Source organism: Salmo salar, chromosome ssa01 (assembly GCF_905237065.1).
Source record: "Salmo salar chromosome ssa01, Ssal_v3.1, whole genome shotgun sequence".
NCBI lineage: Eukaryota > Metazoa > Chordata > Actinopteri > Salmoniformes > Salmonidae > Salmo > Salmo salar.
In genome coordinates this window covers 148,096,933-148,116,524 of record NC_059442.1, presented here as the reverse complement: position 1 = coordinate 148,116,524, position 19,592 = coordinate 148,096,933, and the positions used below count along the sequence as shown (strand labels likewise).

The window sequence follows — 19,592 nt, the reverse complement described above, 5'->3', positions numbered from 1 at the left end:
CATGTGACTAGCATTCCGACCGAACACTGCCGGTGAATTTACTAAATTACTCACGATAAAAGTTCACAAAAAACATAATTATTTTAAGAATTATAGATACAGAACTCCTCTATGCACTCGATATGTCCGATTTTAAAATAGCTTTTCGGTGAAAGCACATTTTGCAATATTCTAAGTAGATAGCCCGGCATCACAGGGCTAGCTATTTAGACACCCAGCAAGTTTAGCACTCACCAAAGTCAGATTTACTATAAGAAAAATGTTATTACCTTTGCTGTTCTTCGTCAGAATGCACTCCCAGGACTTCTACTTCAATAACAAATGTTGGTTTGGTCCCAAATAATCCATTGTTATATCCAAATAGCGGCGTTTTGTTCGTGCGTTCAAGACACTATCCGAAAGGGTAAATAAGGGTGACGAGCATGGCGCATTTCGTGACAAATTTCTAAATATTCCATTACCGTACTTCGAAGCATGTCAACCGCTGTTTAAAATAAATGTTTATGCCATTTTTCTCGTAAAAAAGCGATAATATTCCGACCGGGAAAGCGTGTATACGTACAAAGAGAGAGAAAATAAAAACATCTCGTGCACGAGCCTGAGTCTCAGAGTACTCTGACCAGCCACTATCCAAACGCGATAATGTGTTTCAGCCTGGGGCTGCCTCGATATCATTCAGCTTTTTCCCGGGCTCTGAGAGCCTATGGGAGCCGTAGGAAGTGTCACGTTACAGCAAAGATCCTCAGTCTTCAATAAAAAGAGCCAACTTGAACAACAACTTGTCAGACAGGCCACTTCCTGTTCAGAATCTTCAGGTTTTTGCCTGCCATATGAGTTCTGTTATACTCACAGACACCATTCAAACAGTTTTAGAAACTTTAGGGTGTTTTCTATCCGAAACCAATAATTATATGCATATTCTAGTTACTGGGCAGGAGTAGTAACCAGATTAAATCGGGTACGTTTTTTATCCGGCCGTGTCAATACTGCCCCCTAGCCCTAACAGGATAAAGGCAATGGTATTGCTGTTGTGATTAGTTGTGTAGTTTTGGGTACCGGTAGTTAGGAGTACGGCAAACACCTTATTTCTTTGGTTCCTCAATATACATTTACCATATTACAATGTAGGCTATGTGTTACAGCACTACTTTTGGTGTCCCCCTCAGGAACTGCTCGAGAAAATTTCATGTAATTGTCCCCTCCAAAGTTGATATCAGATTTTCGCCCCTGAGCACATGGTGTATTCATACCCCTTGACTTCTTCCACATTTTGTTGTGTTACAACATTACTTTCTAAATTGTGTTTTTGTCTTCTAGACCATGTCCAAACAATTGAATTAGCCACAGGTGTACAGGTTTAAGTGATCTCAAAGATGATCAAAAGGAAACTGGATGCACCTGAGCTCAATCCCTGCTCCCAGCCTGAGTCACAGCAAATCCCTGCTCCCAGCCTGAGTCACAGCAAATCCCTGCTCCCAGCCTGAGTCACAGCAAATCCCTGCTCCCAGCCTGAGTCACAGCAAATCCCTGCTCCCAGCCTGAGTCATAGCAAATGGATGTGAATGTAAATGACATCTATTTTATTTTCAATACATTTGCTAAAATATCTAAAAACATGTTTTCACTTTGTTATTATGGGGTATTGTGTATAGATGGGTGAAACGTAACAACAAAATGTGGAATAAGTCAAGGGGTATGAATACTTTCTGAAGGCGCTGTATATCCACTGTTAATTTCCACATTGCCGTTTTTTTCTTTCCTGGCTGTCTCTATTACAAGTTATATCAGTTCCCAGGTACTCAGCAAGTGACCCAACCGGGGCTCTCCAACGCTACACACCGCCACAACTTCCGTCGCCACATTCAGAATGATTGGCATTAAGAGAAATAAGTAGGTTTACAATTGCCATCACGCCAATTCCATCCCGCAATTTCACAGACGTCTCCCCTCCCCTCCGTCTCCTCCCCCCCTCCGTCTCCTCCGTCTCCTCCCCCCTCCGTCTCCTCCGTCTCCCCCCCCCCTCCGTCTCCTCCGTCTCCCCCCTGTCTCTCCCCCCCTCTGTCTCTTCCTCCCCCCCGTCTCTCGCGCGCTCATTTCCATTTGCTGTGACTCTACTCTGAATATTAAGCCAAAATCAAACGAGTTCTGTTATCGAGCATGAACAAGTGACGGCTAATCAGCTACCTATGGCTGAGGAGAGAGAAAAAAAACGTGTGGAAGGTCAAACAGGTGACCGTGGTCGTAAACTTCCCCCTTCTCTGTCCGTCTAGAACAGAGCAGCGTTTGACTGCAGCCGGATTGCCAGTCATTTGTGTGGTCCCTGATAAGGGGGAGAAAATAATTGAGGGGGGAGACTGCGCTAAAATAACAGGACTAGTTTTGGATTCATTCTTCAACTTTTCAAAGCTCAACAGAAGGTGGATTAGCCCTGTCACCTCTCTGGCTCTGAACAATACCCCCCAGATTACCTGCAGGAATTAAAACATTGCGTTATGTCGGAGTTACTTTTTCCAATTCCCTGCTCCCAGTCTGCGGCTGCTTAGAGGGCACAATTAAGGAAATTCCATTTAAAAGTGAGAATGAAGAGCTGGGAAAAACCTATCCGAAAGGTCATTAGTCTTATTCAATGTCTGGGACGCTCCCCGCAGTGCAAAGTGAAAGCAAATACTGCAGGCTCCACGGCGAGGCAAACGTAGCGTTTAAGGAACAATCTCCACAACAATACCCTGAGCTCATGGAAGGGATTCAAATGCAACTGTCTGGAAACGACTTAAACAAATCAGAAGGTTACAGCGGCAGCTCACTTCCTTACAATAGACTCAGAGGAAACGCATTCAATAAGGCCAGTTCAATCTGTAGCCAACACAACCTTTACTGGTATACGCTTTTCAACATCCTCTTACAGGACACGCCTGGTTGGAAAATCAGCCAGAGTAGAGTGTGGGGAGTATAGCCACTGCAACTACCACTGGGTCTGGGCGGAAGAGGCCCTTGGCCGCATGCTGGACTCTAAAGGAAGTCCCAGGGGGTTTCTGTGTCTCATTTCCTCCCGGCAGGTGGGCAGGTAAGGCCGTTTCCTGCAGCGAGTGGCGAGGAAGAGAGGACGTAGGAGTGTGGAGCAGTGAGAGGAGAAGAGAGAGGGGTTTTGGCAGGAGTTAGCCCTGAGAGCCTGCAGTGAGAGCTGATTGAGTGACCCAAGGCCCCCGCTACTCCTCTGCCCTGCCTGGGCTTATCGGAGGGAGAGGAGGAGGAGGGCCGTGGCCTGTGGAGGGGGAGAAAGAGAGAAAGATAAAGCGATGGAGAGAGAGAAAGATAAAATGAAAGAGGGGGGAGAAAGATAGATGGAGAAAGAGAGACTAAAACAGACCCTTTACAGTGAAGGTTCAGTCTGACATATCTGTGTATATAGCCAGTCCTTTGGAGTGAGAGCATATATGACCTTATAACCCTATAGGCAATCCCTCAGTTGGAAAGAAAAGCAGACTAGGTCACCTTAAAGAACCAATCCCTCACAGTGGAGTCCAAGATGCAATGTGGTGCACTCACACACATCTTCAGTAGAGGTGCATCAGATGTTCAACAATTGTTCAAATGAAATTAAAACTCCCACGCTTGGAATCATTTTTTTATTGATGGCCTTTTGACCTTCATTAGAGCATTGAAAGGCCAAGTAGTTAGCACAAACACGTTTCTTCTCATTTTTACAATGTGGTGCAGGAACACTCACACAAAGCAACTCAAGGTTGCAATAAATCACAAACAACCTTCTCGTTCTGTATTATGCTTTGTGAATAAAATAATGTAGATTAGTGTCAGAAGTGGGATTCAGTATGTTAACAGGACTATAAGGACTATATATCTGATAAATGTATAAGCACATATGAAACAGATGTCTGTTGGATTCCGCCAGGGATTACTACAGGATTCCCGTACAGACTGTGTTCCCTGTCTATTCATTTCATTTCCCATTCTATCACGCGCAGAAACACAATGTCAAAATGTTGCTTAATATTATTTTAGAATACCTAAACAGAGAAACAGTGCATTCGGAAAGTATTCAGATCCCTTGCCTTTTTCCACATTGTTACGTTACAGCCTTACTATGAAATGGATTAAATAAAATGTTTACCTCAATCTACACACAATAAAAGGGAAAGGGGGATGCCTTGTCAGATGTCCAACTGAATGTATTCAACAGAAATGTGTCTTCCAGTGGACTTCCATCATTAAATGGAAGAAGTTTGGAACCACCAAGACTCGTCCTAGCACAATCGGGGAGAAGGACCTTGGTCAGGGAGGTGACCAAGAACCCGAAGGTCACTCTGACAGAGCTCCAGAGTTCCTCTGTGGAAATGGGAGAACCTTCCAGAAGGACAACCATCTCTGCAGCACTCCACCAATCAGGCCTTTATGGTAGTGGCCAGACGGAAGACAATCATCAGTAAAAAGCATGACAGCCCAATTGGAGTTTGCCAAAAGGTACCTAAAGTACTCTGACCTAGAGAACCAAGATTCTCTGGTCTGATGATACCAAGATTGACCTCTTTGGGCCTGAATGCCAAGCGTCACTTCTGGAGGAAACCTGGCACCATCCCTACTGTGAAGCATGGCAGTGGCAGCAGGGAGACTAGTCAGGATCGCGGGAAAGATGAACGGAGCAAAGTACAGACAGATCCTTGATGAAAACCTGCTACAGAGCGCTACGGCTGGGGTAAAGATTCACCTTCCAACAAGACAATGACCCTAAGAACACAGCCAAAACAACACAGGAGTGGCTTCGGGACAAGTCTCCGAATATCCTTGAGTGGCCCAGCCAGAGCCCAGACTTGGACCCGATCAAAGATCTCTGGAGAGACCTGAAAATAGCTGAGCAGCAATGCTCCCCATCCAACCTGACAGAGATTGAGAGGATCTGCAGAGAAGAACTCCCCAAAAACAGGTGTGCCAAGCTTGTAGCGTCATACCCAAGAAGACTTGAGGCTTTAAATCGCTGCCAAAGGAGCCTCAACCAAGTAATGAGTAAAGGGTCTGAATACTAATGTACAAGTGATATTTCTGTTTTTTATTCTTAATAAAAAAATATATGTCATTATGGGGTATCGTCTGAAAAAGTAGGAAAAAAACTATTTAATCAATTTTAGAATGAAGCTGTAACATAACAGAATGTGAAAAAAGTAAAGGGGTCTGAATACTTTCAGAATGTACTGTATTATGCCCAGCAGATTAGTTTGACAGGGGTCTGAATACTTTCTGAATGTACTGTATTATGCCCAGCAGATTAGTTTGACAGGGGTCTGACCTCTCAACAGCAGCCACTTCATTGAAAGTGACAGTTTTCACTTATATCCTGCCTGTGCATGTATGTACACACCGTAACATGTCACATTATTGTAATGTATCTAAGATTATTGGACATGTGAGGTCATGGGCTTTATATGACCTTGGAAGGTGATCTTGAGAATGGGACATGCTAGGGTTTATGTGTATATAAGCATTCATTTCAAAAACATTCAGTAGCTATGTTCAACTTGAATACAAGCAAAGAGGTGCATACTGTACAGTAGTACAGTGCTTGTTTACTTACAAAAATAATGGTATAATAAAAATGTTAGTACTGTGTTTCTTCACATTGGCATTAGTCCTCGCTTTCTGGCTAAAAGTAAGTACAGTTGGTGTCAGAAATGGGACCATTATAACCACATACACAAATACTGTAAACCAGGGTTCCCCAACTGGCGGCCTTGAGGGCCAAATTTGGCCCACGGGTGACAATTTGGCCCTCAACATTGAGACTAAAAACAAAGTGATTTTAATTTTTGAAAACTGTTCCAAAGTATCCCCACGCGTAGAGAGATACTGTATATGTGATTGTATACAAATGTAAGCAAGGTTTGAAATGATTATGTTTGAGTAGTCTACACATGTTTTGTAATTACGTTCAAGCCCCCTGACCATCCGCTCAGGAAAAAAGGAAAAAAATAGGCCCATGGCTGAATCTAGTTGATGATCCCTGCTGTAAACAAAGCACACCTTGGACTGTGTCCAATATAACTCATCTCAGCTCTGACATCACCTCTGCAGATCCAATGCAGGAGAAACGATATCTCCAAAGGACATCAGTGACTACAATAATGAAGGAGAATTCCAGTCCACACAGCCACAACATCAGGATTATGACAATCTTATCTCCATTTCAGGCCAGGAGAAACCTATTGATTTCCTGTCAAACCTAATCATGGTCAACAGGGATGTGCCATGCGAAAAGGGAAGGAGACCTGCACACCCGGGGGCATGACGGAAAAGCATGAAGGACGAAATGAGAGAGAAAGTAATAACAGCAGACCTGCGAAGCGAGGGGGGGGACAAGGCATGGTTGATAGAGGGAGATCATGGTAGAGTTGGCACTGGGGGGCTGGGAGGTGAGCGTAGGTGACATATTTCTAGTGTGGCTCAATCAACGTGAGACATACTCAGGAAGGAAGATGATATAATGAAAGCTAATACCACCGTACCAGTGAATACCAAGGAAACACTACAGACATAATGAGTAAATTATTGAGTTAATTAACTGCCATACTTCAAGGTAAGCTCAGGGAGCATTTTACAGAGCTGATGCAAAATCCAGCTCCTGATAGGAAATCTGCCTTTGAAGGAATATCAACCAGGATCCACTGGGAAACAGGTGCCTGAATACAAACAGAGAAGAGCTTGAGGAGTTGCATTCCAATATTACTGCTGTACAATAACAACAATATTGAGAGTAGGGATAATACATGTTAATTATTAGCACAAACACAGCGTCATTATCACACATTTCAATAATCTCCCAAACTGAAGCAAAAGGCAAATCAACCTCCTCAAACACTAATCCACCAGGCCAAGAGCATCTCTCAAACTGCTCAAGTTTTATTGTCTCAAACACCAACATGCTACCATTGCTACAGCACTGTCAGAGTGTTGGCTGCCTTCCATTCCCAGACAACAAGACCACTGTTCTATAATGCTGTCGCTAATTGGTGTAATTAAAAGCAAGGTTTAATGAGTTCTTGGCTCGATGTGACCAAAGATATCCAAAGGCCATCTGAGTGAGTGAGTGACTTTGGAATGATGGGAAGTGTTCATAAGAGACGCCTTGCTGAACTTTTCATGTTAAAACTTACTGTAGCACTTCGAACCAGGGGTTGGAACGGAAATAATTGTTCAATCGTTTCGTTCTGAACATAATTTTTTATTTTTTCCCCCGTTCTGCACTGTTCCGACCAGCAAAATAAAGTTCTCAACCGGTTTGAACGCAAAAAAAGTTTAGTGTTCCTTTGTTTTCTTGCCGAGCGGCACCAGAATTAAAATAACAAGTATATTACCATTTTGTAGTTAATAAATCCAATGTGAAATGTGATAACTATAGTTATTACAGCTTGGAAAATACCAGAAAATGATGTCATGGCTTTAGAAGCTTCTGATAGGCTAATTTACATAATTTGAGTCAATTGGAGGTGTACCTGTGGATGTATTTCAAGGCCTACCTTCCAACTCAGTGCCTCTTTGCTTGACATCATTGGAAAATCAAAATAAATCAGCCAAGACCTCAGAAAAGCAATTTCCAAACTCCTCAAGGTACCACGTTCATCTGTACAAACAGTACGCAAGTATAAACACCATGTGACCACGCAGCCGTCAAACGGCTCAGGAAGGAGACATGTTCTGTCTCCTAGAGATGAACGCACTTTGGTACGAAAAGTGCAAATCAATCCCAGAACAACAGCAAAGGGCCCTCTGAAGATGCTGGAGGAAACAGGTAAAAAAAAAGTATCTATTTCCACAGTAAAACGAGTCCTATATCAACATTACCGGAAAGGCCGCTCAGCAAGGAAGAAGCCACTGCTCCAAAACCGCCATAAAAAAAGCCAGACTACGGTTTCCAACTGCACATGGGAACAAAGATCGTACTTTTTGAAGACATGTCCTCTGGTATGATGAAACAAAAATAGAACTGTTTGGTCATAATGACAATCGTTATGTTTGGAGGAAAAAGGGGGAGGCTTGCAAGCCGAAGAACACCATCCCAACCATGAAGCACAGGGGTGGCAGCATCATGTGGTGGGGGTGCTTTTCTGCAGGAGGGACTGGTGCACCTGACAAAATAGATGGCATCATGAGGTAGGAAAATTATGTGGATATATTGAAGAAAAATCTCAAGACATCAGTCAGGAAGTTAAAGCTTGATCGCAAATGGGTCTTCCAAATGCACAATGACCCCAAGCATACTTCCAAAGTTGTGGCAAAATGGCCGAAGGACAACAAAGTCAAGGTACTGGAGTTGCCATCACAAAGCCCTGACCTGAATCCTATAGAAAATTTGTGGGCATAACTGAAAAAGCGTGTGCAAGCAAGGAGGCCTACAAACCTGACTCAGTTACACCAGCTCTGTCAGGAGGAATGGGACAAAATTCACCCAACTTATTGTGGGAAGCTTGTGGAAGGCTACCCAAAATGTTTGACCCAAGTTAAACAATTTAAAGGCAAAGCTACCAAATACTAATTGACTGTATGTAAACTTCTGACCCACTGGGAATGTGATGAAATAAAAGCTGAAATGAATAATTCACTGTTCTATTACTCTGACATTCACATTCTTAAAATAAAGTGGTGATCCTAACTGATGTAAGTCAGGGAATTTTTACTAGGATTAAATGTCAGGAATTGTGAAAATCTGAGTTTAAATGTATTTGGCTAAGGTGTATGTAAACTTCCGACTTCAACTGTATGTATGTCCTCTCACTGTCATCTGCGTTTATTTTCAGCAAACTTAACATGTGTAAATATTTGTATGAACATAACAAGATTCAACAACTGAGACAAACTGAACAAGTTCGACAGACATGTGACTAACAGAAATTGAATAATGTGTCCCTGAACAAAGGGGGGGGTCAAAATCAAAAGTAACAGTCAGTATCTGGTGTGGCCACCTGCTGCATTAAGTACTGCAATGCATCTTCTCCTCATGGACTGCACCAGATTTGCCAGTTCTTGCTGTGAGATGTTACCACACTCTTCCACCAAGGCACCTGCAAGTTCCCGGACATTTCTGGGGGGGAGAATGGCCCTAGCCCTCACCCTCCGATCCAACAGGTCCCAGACGTGCTCAATGGGAATAAGATCCGGGCTCGTCGCTGACCATGGTAGAACACTGACATTCCGAGCTTGCAGGAAATCACACAGAACAAGCAGTATGGGTGGTTGCATTGTCATGCTGGAGGGTCATGTCAGGATGAGCCTGCAGGAAGGGTACCACATGAGGGAGGAGGATGTCTTCCCTGTAACGCAAAGCGTTGAGATTGCCTGCAATGACAGCAAGCTCAGTGTGATGATGCTGTGACACACCGCCCCAGACCATGACGTGCCCTCCACCTCCAGACTACAGGCCTTGGTGTAACGCTCATTCATTCAACGATAAACGTGAATCCGACCATCACCCAAATCAAATCAGGTTTTAATGGTCACATACAACATGGTTAGCAGATGTTAAGGCGAGCGTAGCGAAATGCTTGTGCTTCTAGTTCCGACCATGCAGTAATATCTAACAAGTAATCTAACAATTTCACCACAAACTACCTTATACACACACAAGAGTAAAGGAATGAATAAGAATATGTACATATAAATATATGGATGAGCGACGGCCGAACGGCACAGGCAAGATGCAGTAGATGGTATAGAGTACAGTATATACATATGAGATTAATTATTAAAGTGGCTAGTATGTCAGTATGTTGGCAGCAGCCACTCAATGTTAGTGAAGGCTTTTTAACATTCTGATGGCCTTGAGATAGAAACTGTTTTTCAGTCTCTTGGTCCCAGCTTTGATGTACCTGTACTGACCTTGCCTTCTGGATGATAGCATGGTGAACAGGCAGTGGCTCGGGTGGTTGTTGTCCTTGATGATCTTTTTGGCCTTCCTGTGACATCGGGTGGTGTAGGTGTCCTGGAGGGCAGGTAATTTGCCCCCGGTGATGCGTTGTGCAGACCTCATTACCCTCTGGAGAGCCTTACGGTTGCGGGCGGAGCAGTTGCCATACCAGGTGGTGATACAGCCCGACAGGATGCTCTCGATTGTGCATCTGTAAAGGTTTGTGAGTGTTTTTGGTGACAAGCCAAATTTCTTCAGCCTCCTGAGGTAATCAAGCCTAACACAGTAGCGTCGTCTGCAAACTTGATTGAGTTGGAGGCGTGCATGGCCACACAGTCATGGGTGAACAGGGAGTACAGGAGAGGGCTGAGAACGCACCCTTGTGGGGTCCCAGTATTGAGGATCAGCGGGGTGGAGATGCTGTTTCCTACCCTCACCACCTGGGGGCGGCCCGTCAGAAAGTGCAGGACACTAGTTGCACAGGGCGGGGTCGAGACCCAGGGTCTCGAGCTTAATGACGAGTTTGGAGGGTATTATGGTGTTGAATGCTGAGCTGTAGTCAATGAACAGCATTCTTACATAGGTATTCCTCTTGTCCAGATGGGTTAGGGCAGTGTGCAGTGTGATTGCGATTGCGTCGTCTGTAGACCTATTGGGGCAGTAAGCAAATTGGAGATGGTCTAGGGTGTCAGGTAGGGTGGAGGTGACTTGATCCTTGGCTTGTCTCTCAAAGCACTTCATGATGACGGAAGGGCATGCTAATGGAAAATAGTCAATTAGCTCAGTTACCTTAGTCTTCTTGGGATCAGGAACAATGGTGGCCCTCTTGAAGCATGTGGGAACAGCAGACTGGGATAGGGATTGATTGAATATGTCCATAAACACCAGCCAGCTGGTCTGCGCATGCTCTGAGGACGCGGCTAGGGATGCCGTCTGGGCCGGCAGCCTTGCGAGGGTTAACACGTTTAAATGTTTTACTCACGTTGGCTGCGGTGAAGGAGAGCCTGCAGGTGTTGGTAGCGGGCCGTGAGAGTGGCACTGTACTGTCCTCAAAGTGAGCAAAGAAGTTTAGTTTGTCTGGGAGCAAGACGTCGTTGTCCGCGACGGGGCTGGTTTTCTTTTTATAATCCGTTATTGACTGTAGACCCTGCCACATACGTCTCGTGTCTGAGCCGTTGAATTGCGACTCCACTTTGTCTCTATACTGACGCTTAGCTTGTTTTATTGCCTTGCGGCGGGAATAGCTACACTGTATTCGGTCATGTTTCCGGTCGCCTTGCCATGATTAAAAGCAGTAATTCAGTTTTGCGTAAATGCTGCCATCAATCCACGGTTTCTGGTTGGGGAAGGTTTTAATAGTCACCGTGGGTACAACATCACCGATGCACTTGCTAATAGACTCGCTCACCAAATCAGCGTATACATCAATGTTGTTGTCTGAGGCTATCCGGAACATATCCCAGTCCACGTGATCGAAGTAATCTTGAAGTGTGGAATCAGATTGGTCGGACCAGCGTTGAACAGACCTGAGCACGGGCGTTTCCTGTTTTAGTTTCTGTCTATAGGCTGGGCGCAACAAAATTGAGTCGTGGTCAGATTTGCCGAAAGGAGAGCGAGGGAGGGCTTTGTATGCGTCGCGGAAGTTAGTAGCAATGATCCAGAATGCTGCCAGCCCGGGTAGCACATTCAATATGCTAATTTAGGGAGCCTTGTTTTCAGATTTGCTTTGTTAAAATCCCCAGCTACAATAAATGCAGCAGGATGTGGGTTTCCAGTTTACATAGAGTCCAATGAAGTACTTTCAGGTACGTCGAGGTGTCTGCTTGGGGGGGATATACACGGCTGTGATTATAATCGAAGCGAAATCTCTTGGTAGATAATGCGGTCGGCATTTGATTTTAAGGAATTATAGGTCAGATGAACAAAAGGACTTGAGTTCCTGTATGTTATGATCACACCACAACTCGTTAATCATAAGGCATACACCCCCGCCCTTCTTACCAGAGAGATGTTTGTTTCGGTCTGCGCGATGCGTGAAGAAACCGGGTGGCTGTACCGACTGATAACGTACCCGCGAGTGAGCCATGTTTCCGTGAAACAGAGAATGTTACAATCTCTGATGTCTCTCTGGAAGGCAAACCTTGCTCGAATTTCATCTATCTTGTTGTCAAGAGATTATACTACTAGCCAATGTCCACTCGGGAGCGGTGAGCGATGTGCCCGTCTACGGAGCCTGACCAAAAGACCACTCCGTCTGCCCCTTCTGCGGCACTGTTGTTTTGGGTCGCCTACTGGGATCCGATCCATTGTCCTGGGTGGTGGTGCAAACAGTGGATCCGCTTGGGGAAAGTCGTATTTCTGGTCGTAATGTTGGTAAGTTCACCCCTGGTGAGACCAAACCGCGACTCGTCAGTGAAGAGCACTTTTTGCCAGTCCTGTCTGGTCCAGCGACGGTGGGTTTGTGCCTATAGGCGACTTTGTTGCCGGTGATGTCCGGTGAGGACCTGCCTAACAACAGGCCTACAAGCCATCAGTCCAGCCTCTCTCAGCCTATTGAGGACAGTCTGAGCACTGATGGAGGGAATGTGCATTCCTGGTGTAACTTGGGCAGTTGTCCCACTGGTGTGATGTTCGTATGTACCGATCGTACGCAGGTGTTGTTAAACGTGGTCTGCCACTGCGAGGACAATCAGCTGTCCGTTCTGTCTCCCTGTAGCACTGTCTTAGGCGTCTCACAGTACGGACATTGCAATTTATTGTTCAGGCCACATCTGCAGTCCCATTGCCTCCTTGCAGCATGCCTAAGGCACTTTCACGCAGATGAGCAGGGACCCAGGGCATCTTTCTTTTGGTGTTTTTCAGAGTCAGTAGAAAGGCCTCTTTAGTGTCCTAAGTTTTCATAAGTGTGACCTTAATTGCCTACCGTCTGTAAGTGTCTTAAACATGCACCTGTGGAACGGTCGTTATTAATTATTTATGGTTAATTGAACAAGCATGGGAAACAGTGTTTAAACCCTTTACAATGAAGATCTGTGAAGTTATTTGGATTTTTACGAATTGTCTTTCAAAGACAGGGTCTGAAAAAGGGAAGTTTCTTTTTTTGCTGGGTTTATGTGTAAACACACATACAACCAGTCAAATGTTTGGACACTCATTCAATGGTTTTTCTTTATTTTTACATTGTAGAATGATAGTGAAGACATCAAAATTATTACATAACACCTGATGACCGCTTTCCAAACTCTTCGCATTCTCTCAACCCGCTTCATGAGGTAGTCACCTAGAATTAATTTAAATTAACACGTGTGCCTTGTTAAAAGTTAATTTGTGGAATTTTTCCTTCTTAATAGGTTTGAGACAATCAGTGTTGTGACAAGGTAGGGGTTGTTACATTTACATTTTAGTCATTTAGCAGACGCTCTTATCCAGAGCGACTTACAGTAGTAAATGCATACATTTCATACATTTTTTTTCTGTGCTGGCCCCCCGTGGGAATCGAACCCACAACCCTGGTGTTGCAAACACCATGCTCTACCAACTGAGCTACAGGGAAGGCTACAGTTCTACCAACTGAGCTACAGGTTGTATACTCAAGGTAGGGGTTGTATACTGAAGATAGGGCTATTTGGTAAAAGACCAAGTCCATATTACGGCAAGAACAGCTCAAATAAGCAAAGAGAAATGACAGTCCATCATTACTTTAAGACATGAAGGTCAGTCAATACGGAAAGTGTCAAGAACTTTGAAAGTTTCTTCAAGTACAGTCTCAAAAACCATCAAGTGCAATAATGAAACTGGCTCTCATGAGGACCGACACAGGAAAGGAAGACCAAGAGTTACCTCTGCAGAAGATATGTTCATTAGAGTTAACCAGATATTGCAGCCCAAATAAATGCTTCAGAGGTCAAGTAAGACACATCAACTGTTCAGAGGAGACCGCGGGAATCAGGCCTTCATTGTTGAATTGCTGCAAAGAAACCACTACTAAAGGACACCAATAACAAGAAGAGATTTGCTTGGGCCAAGAAACACAAGCAATGGACAGCAGACCGGTGGAAATCTGTCCTTTGGTGTGATGAGTCCAAATGTGAGATTTTTGGTTTCAACCGCCGTGTCGTTATGAGATGCAGAGTAGAGCTTCACCTCTTAAGGATCGGCCCCTTTCTTTCAATTTTTGCCTAAAATGACATACCCAAATCTAACTGCCTGTTGCTCAGGCCCTGAAGCTAGGATATGCATTGTCTTGATACCATTTGAAAGGAAACACTTTGACGTTTCTGTAAATGTGAAAGGAATGTAGGAGAATAACATTAGATCTGGTAAAAGATAATACAAAGAAGAATATATATATATATATATTTTTGTACCAGCTTTGAAATGCGAGAGAAAGGCCATAATGTATTATTCCAGCCCAGGTGCAATTTAGATATTGGCCACTAGATGGCAGCAGTGTATGTACAAAGTTTTAGTATGATCCAATGAACCATTGCATTTCTGTTCAAAATTTGGGATCAAGACAGCCCAAATGTGCCTAATTTGTTTTAGTAACTTTTCATGTTCAAAACTGTGCACTCTTCTCAAACAATAGCCATTACAGTGAAAGAATACCATGCCACTGTAAATTGGACAGTGCAGTTAGATTAACAAGAATTGAAGCTTTCTGCCAATATCAGAGATATGTCTATGTCCTGAGAAATGTTCTTGTTACTTACAACCTCATACTAATCACATTAGCCTACATTAGCTCAACCGTCCCGCAGGGGAACCACCAATTCTGAAGTTAATGGGAGTATCATTTGTTTTTCAACAGGACAATTCTTGGAACATTCTTGATACACACGGGAAACTGCTGCGCTTCAAAAACCCAGCAGCGTTTCAGTTTTGACACACTCAAACCAGTGCGCCTGGCACCTACTACCATACCCCGTTCAAATACTGCCCATTCACCCTCTGAATGGTACACATCCACAATCCATGTCTCAATTGTTTCACTGTTTAAAAATCCTTCTTTAACCTGTCTCCTCCCATTCATCTACACAGATTGAAGTGGATTTAGCAAGTAACATCAATAAGGGATCATAGCTTTCACCTGGATTTACCTGGTCAGTCTCATGGAATGATACATTCCACTGTATACAGTGGACGCCTAAGCCTATAGGCCTATGCATCCAAAGCCCTGATGCATTTAGTGCTCAAATCTCTGACAGCTGAACAGTGATGTAAACATACTGTATTGTTTTAGGAGAACAGAAAACAAAAATAATTGGCCATAAAGTTTTGCATATTCTACACATCGAAACAGAAGAAAGTGTTTTTGTTATAGGTGGTTTAAGGACATGTAAATGTGGCTCATTTGGCCAATATCCCGAATTTACTGATGGTGCTGGCTGCGCCAGGTCGGTTCTGAACGTCCGGCAAAATTCTCCAATGCCTGGTAAATTGAAATCTTCCCGGTCACGTTACTTAACGGAAACCCTGGCATACACACAGGCAAATATTTTCTGGCAGGCAGACAGTTTGAGTGACAGAGAGGGCTTTGAATAGGTAATTTGTTTGCGTTTTGTGTAGGGCTGAAGGAAAAAATGCCCACAACGTAAAACATTAACCGGTTCCCATGCTCTGAAAATAACCGTTCTGTTCCGGGACAGTATAGATTACTTGCGTTCATGGTTCTGATTTTGGTTTCTCAAATAAATATATATATCTCAAAAGGGTCATTGGAGTTTGAAGCAGGAGTTGGAACCGGTTCAGCGAACAAAACTGAGAGAAAAAAAATATATATTGAATTAATAATTCTAATGATAATTTGTATTCTCCTAAGAATATTATATTTCAGCATGAGATCCATGGGCCAAAGCCTATATAGAGATTGGATACATATAAAGCTGACATGGGCAGCCCTGACAGGATCTTCCAAAAGAACAGAAGAGGATTATGAGAAGGCTAATGTGTTTTTTCATATATAAAAATAGTGTAACATGGTCCCTGGGGCTAAACAGCCCAATGCTGCAGTGAAATGTTTAATTTCATGGAACAAAGCCAGCTTTTCATACGAGACGGATTAGTTTTTAAACTGTGATTCCAGTCCCAAAACTCAGGATACCTGCCGACTGAGAATGCATATTCTAATATACCTCTTACAATACAAGTAAGTCATTGAGCACACTTTTGATTTACCAATAGCAACCTGGTTAATAATATTTCCTACTTTTCAGACATTGTGATCTGGAATTCTGTAGTAATGATCCACAATCATCTGGTCCCACAGAAAGCCATCTCAGGTGTAACAAGTTGGGCATGGTCCCTGACAAACACAAAAAAAAACTGTCCCTGACGACAGTACTGTATACAGAGACTGTTTTCTCAAGGTCAAATATGAATCACCAGCATCTATTATGCACCCAGTTTCCTGACAAAATAATACCACGACTCTAGAGATGGCGTTCACCAGAGAATTTACTACAGTACTATCCACTATAAAAGATGCTATTAGGATGTGGCCATGCATCAAGGATTCGACGCGTCCACACCAGACTGTGTAAGCAGTGGGGAGCAGCATTTCATTTCTTCTGGGGGGCTAGGGAGACAGAGGCATGAAAACAGACCGATAAGGATAAACATTACCATCAGTCGTGCCGTGGACTGATACACCAAGCTACATACCAATCAGACAACACAGATACTCTGACACAGTTATACAAATACATACCTACTAACATGCAGACATACAACCCTCAACATGCACACAAATACTCATACACACATACAAAAGATAACCACGTAAACCGGCGCACGCACAAATACTCTCAGAATACGCACACAAAAACTAGCTACCAATGAGAAACAATGCGGCTCTTCTCTCAGCCCTGTATAATGACATTCTGTTTGTGCTGCATTGACCCAGGCCTCAGCAATCATTGATTTCAATCAGTCCTTACTAAATGGGGTCTGAGGAGAATCTATTAAGACGTGGCAGTCTCCAGGGAGGCTCTTCACCCACCACTCCACACTCACCTCTGGGGAGGGGGCATGACCTCATGGAAACTTCATGGAGACCAGACGCATTGGAGACCTGATATTAATGGGGATCTGATATCATGATATGATGGGGAACAGATATGATGGGGACCTGATATTATGACAGTTTACCAAACCAGCACTAACCCAAATGATTCAACTGATTGACTGATGTTTAAGCTGTTGGTTCCCCAAAAACCAGGATTGGGGAAACACTATGAGGACCAAACATTGACCATACTGTGATCTTTTGTATTTTTATTGACAATTATTTTACCAGGTAAGTTGACTGAGAACATATTATTTTTCACAGCAACGAGGGTGATCGCTGCCATGAGATCTTTAGTGGGTTCTAGGTCTTTGGGTTCTTACGGGTTCTGTGTCTTTGGGTAAAGTCCTGTTGAACATTTACTCAATATCTTGTTGTCATTGATTATTTGTTAGATTGTGTATGGGAAAAGCCAAGATCAGGCATGTGTACAGGATGTTAATGCATCCCTGTGTCAAATACTCAAATACTGTATGAATACTCTTTCAATTAATATACATTGAGAATACTTGTTTGTTTTTCATGTGCCCATATAACACTGTATATTGACGAAGCACATTGAATCTCATTCACAAAGACCCATGTGTTCATCAAGGCTCTGATATGCATGCACCTCAAACAATGAATGTCTGTTGGCAAACTCCAAACAGCACACTGGCGCCCCCCAGTGTTGAGAAACATTCAGCACGTTCAATATTTTCTCAGATACAAACAGCTGTAATGCTATAAATTGTTTGGTTTACAGAAACATCCACACAGATGGGCCTTCTCTGAATCTCCACATTCAGATGAAAGCAAATCTTATGACAAGACATGACTTGGGAAAACACTAATGAAAGATGTACTCTGAAACACATGGTTTTAATAAATATTGTAAGTATTTTTCTGCCCGACTTCCATTGTATCCAAGAGTTAATGAAAACTGTATTTCAAATTTCTGGTTTCTCCCTTGTTTATGCACCTTCGTTGGAAAGCAATGTCGAGGCTGTATATATTTTCATTTGTCCAAGTGAAAATACAAACAGATAAAACCCCTGGGCTGGACTGAGTGACTCATATCTGGACAGAATTGGCTTAGCTTCAACTTCCAATGACTTCTCACTCGTTCGAAATGGGACAGGAATGACATCCTTTCCCATTAAAAGTAAAACCGGGTTGGCTATCGTTTTGTTATCTGAAAGGACACAGGCGAGATGGGTGATATCTGACTTAAAGGTTCGTTGACGCTGAAGGTCGAAGTGAGACTAGTCACTGGTGACCGAGGTCATTTCAGACTGAGGGATTAGTCCATCTCTGCTACAATCAACACCTCAGACGGATCTCCTTTAAAACCACTTCACAGAATCACCTTGATTTTCTCTTTTTCTGGAATCATCTTTAAGTGCGCGTTGATTGTGGAACGTTAAGGGCCTGAATACTAAGGCTCTGACAAAATAGAACCTTGATATGAAGGTAAAATAACAATTTGTTTGCCATTTTTACTGATTGACATTCAGATGCTGTGTATTCATTGTACTGAAATGCTGAATGGCTTGTATGCCAAAAAACTTCTGATAAATACAGCAATCAAATACCTGATTAACAATATCCTGGTCTCAACATCAAAGCATGGGGGGACAGAGTGAGGAAGAGGAATCATGGGATGCCATGACCCATAAGTACTCACCAGACTAGAGGTGAGTGAGGGTGCGGACTTCCCCAGGGTGGTGGAGCACATCCGCACCAGGTTGGAGGTCTCTGAGGGGGTCTGCCATGCCTGCTGGGGGGACACATAGGGCAGCAGGTACTTTCCTGTAGGACAAGACACACAACAGTAGTTCATCTATAGAGAGAAGATACTTTTCCTGTAGGACAAGACAGACAACAGTAGTTCATCTAGAGAGATGATACTTTTCCTGTAGGACAAGACACACACCAGTAGTTCATCTATAGAGAGATGATACTTTTCCTGTAGGACAAGACACACAACAGTAGTTCATCTAGAGAGAGAAGATACTTTTCCTGTAGGACAAGACACACACCAGTAGTTCATCTAGAGAGAGAAGATACTTTTCCTGTAGGACAAGACAGACAACCAGTGTTTCCTCTATATTCATTCAGCAGCGTTGCCGCCACTCCCAAAAATATTGAAATTTTTTTAAATAATAATTTCAGGATGGTAAAAAGTTCTCAGTGTAAACTTCTACTAAAACCAGTATGTAGAAAAGATTTATGGAGCTATATTGTTTTAAACAAGACAATCTTTGAGAACTAACAATGACCCAAATAAAAACAAGACAGTCAGGGAGAAACAGAAAAATGTTCATGATTTTATTTTGGGTGTAAAAAATTTTTTTTTCTAGAAGCCAAGGATACATTCACGCTACGAGGATACCTGTGGCCTACTCACAACCATTTGCCCATGTGAACGGATAATAAATGCAAGGTCAAACAAAAACAAATTACATTATCACTGAGTGCTTCACAGAAATGAACTAATCTAGTCTTTCTCCTCTCCTTAAAACAGAGTAGGCTCACGGGGGGTAAATGAGGCAGCAGTAAAAGTCAATCCACTTATGAGATTAGTGACGCTACAAACATTGCACAACCACGAGGCATACCTGAACTTGCACGAAGACA

At 43.2% G+C, this 19,592-nt stretch overlaps 1 protein-coding gene across 5 annotated transcripts in view; it reads right to left on the bottom strand.

Annotated features, from left to right (window-relative positions):
* mast4 (microtubule associated serine/threonine kinase family member 4) overlaps positions 1-19,592 on the bottom strand; it is a 168,643-nt gene that overhangs the window by 111,677 nt on the left and 37,374 nt on the right. For all 5 annotated transcript variants that reach the window (XM_014137200.2, XM_014137202.2, XM_014137205.2 and 2 more), the window contains exon 3: positions 18,640-18,764. In XM_014137200.2, the coding sequence (XP_013992675.1) occupies positions 18,640-18,764 (125 nt within the window). The remainder of the gene's footprint in view (positions 1-18,639; positions 18,765-19,592) is intronic.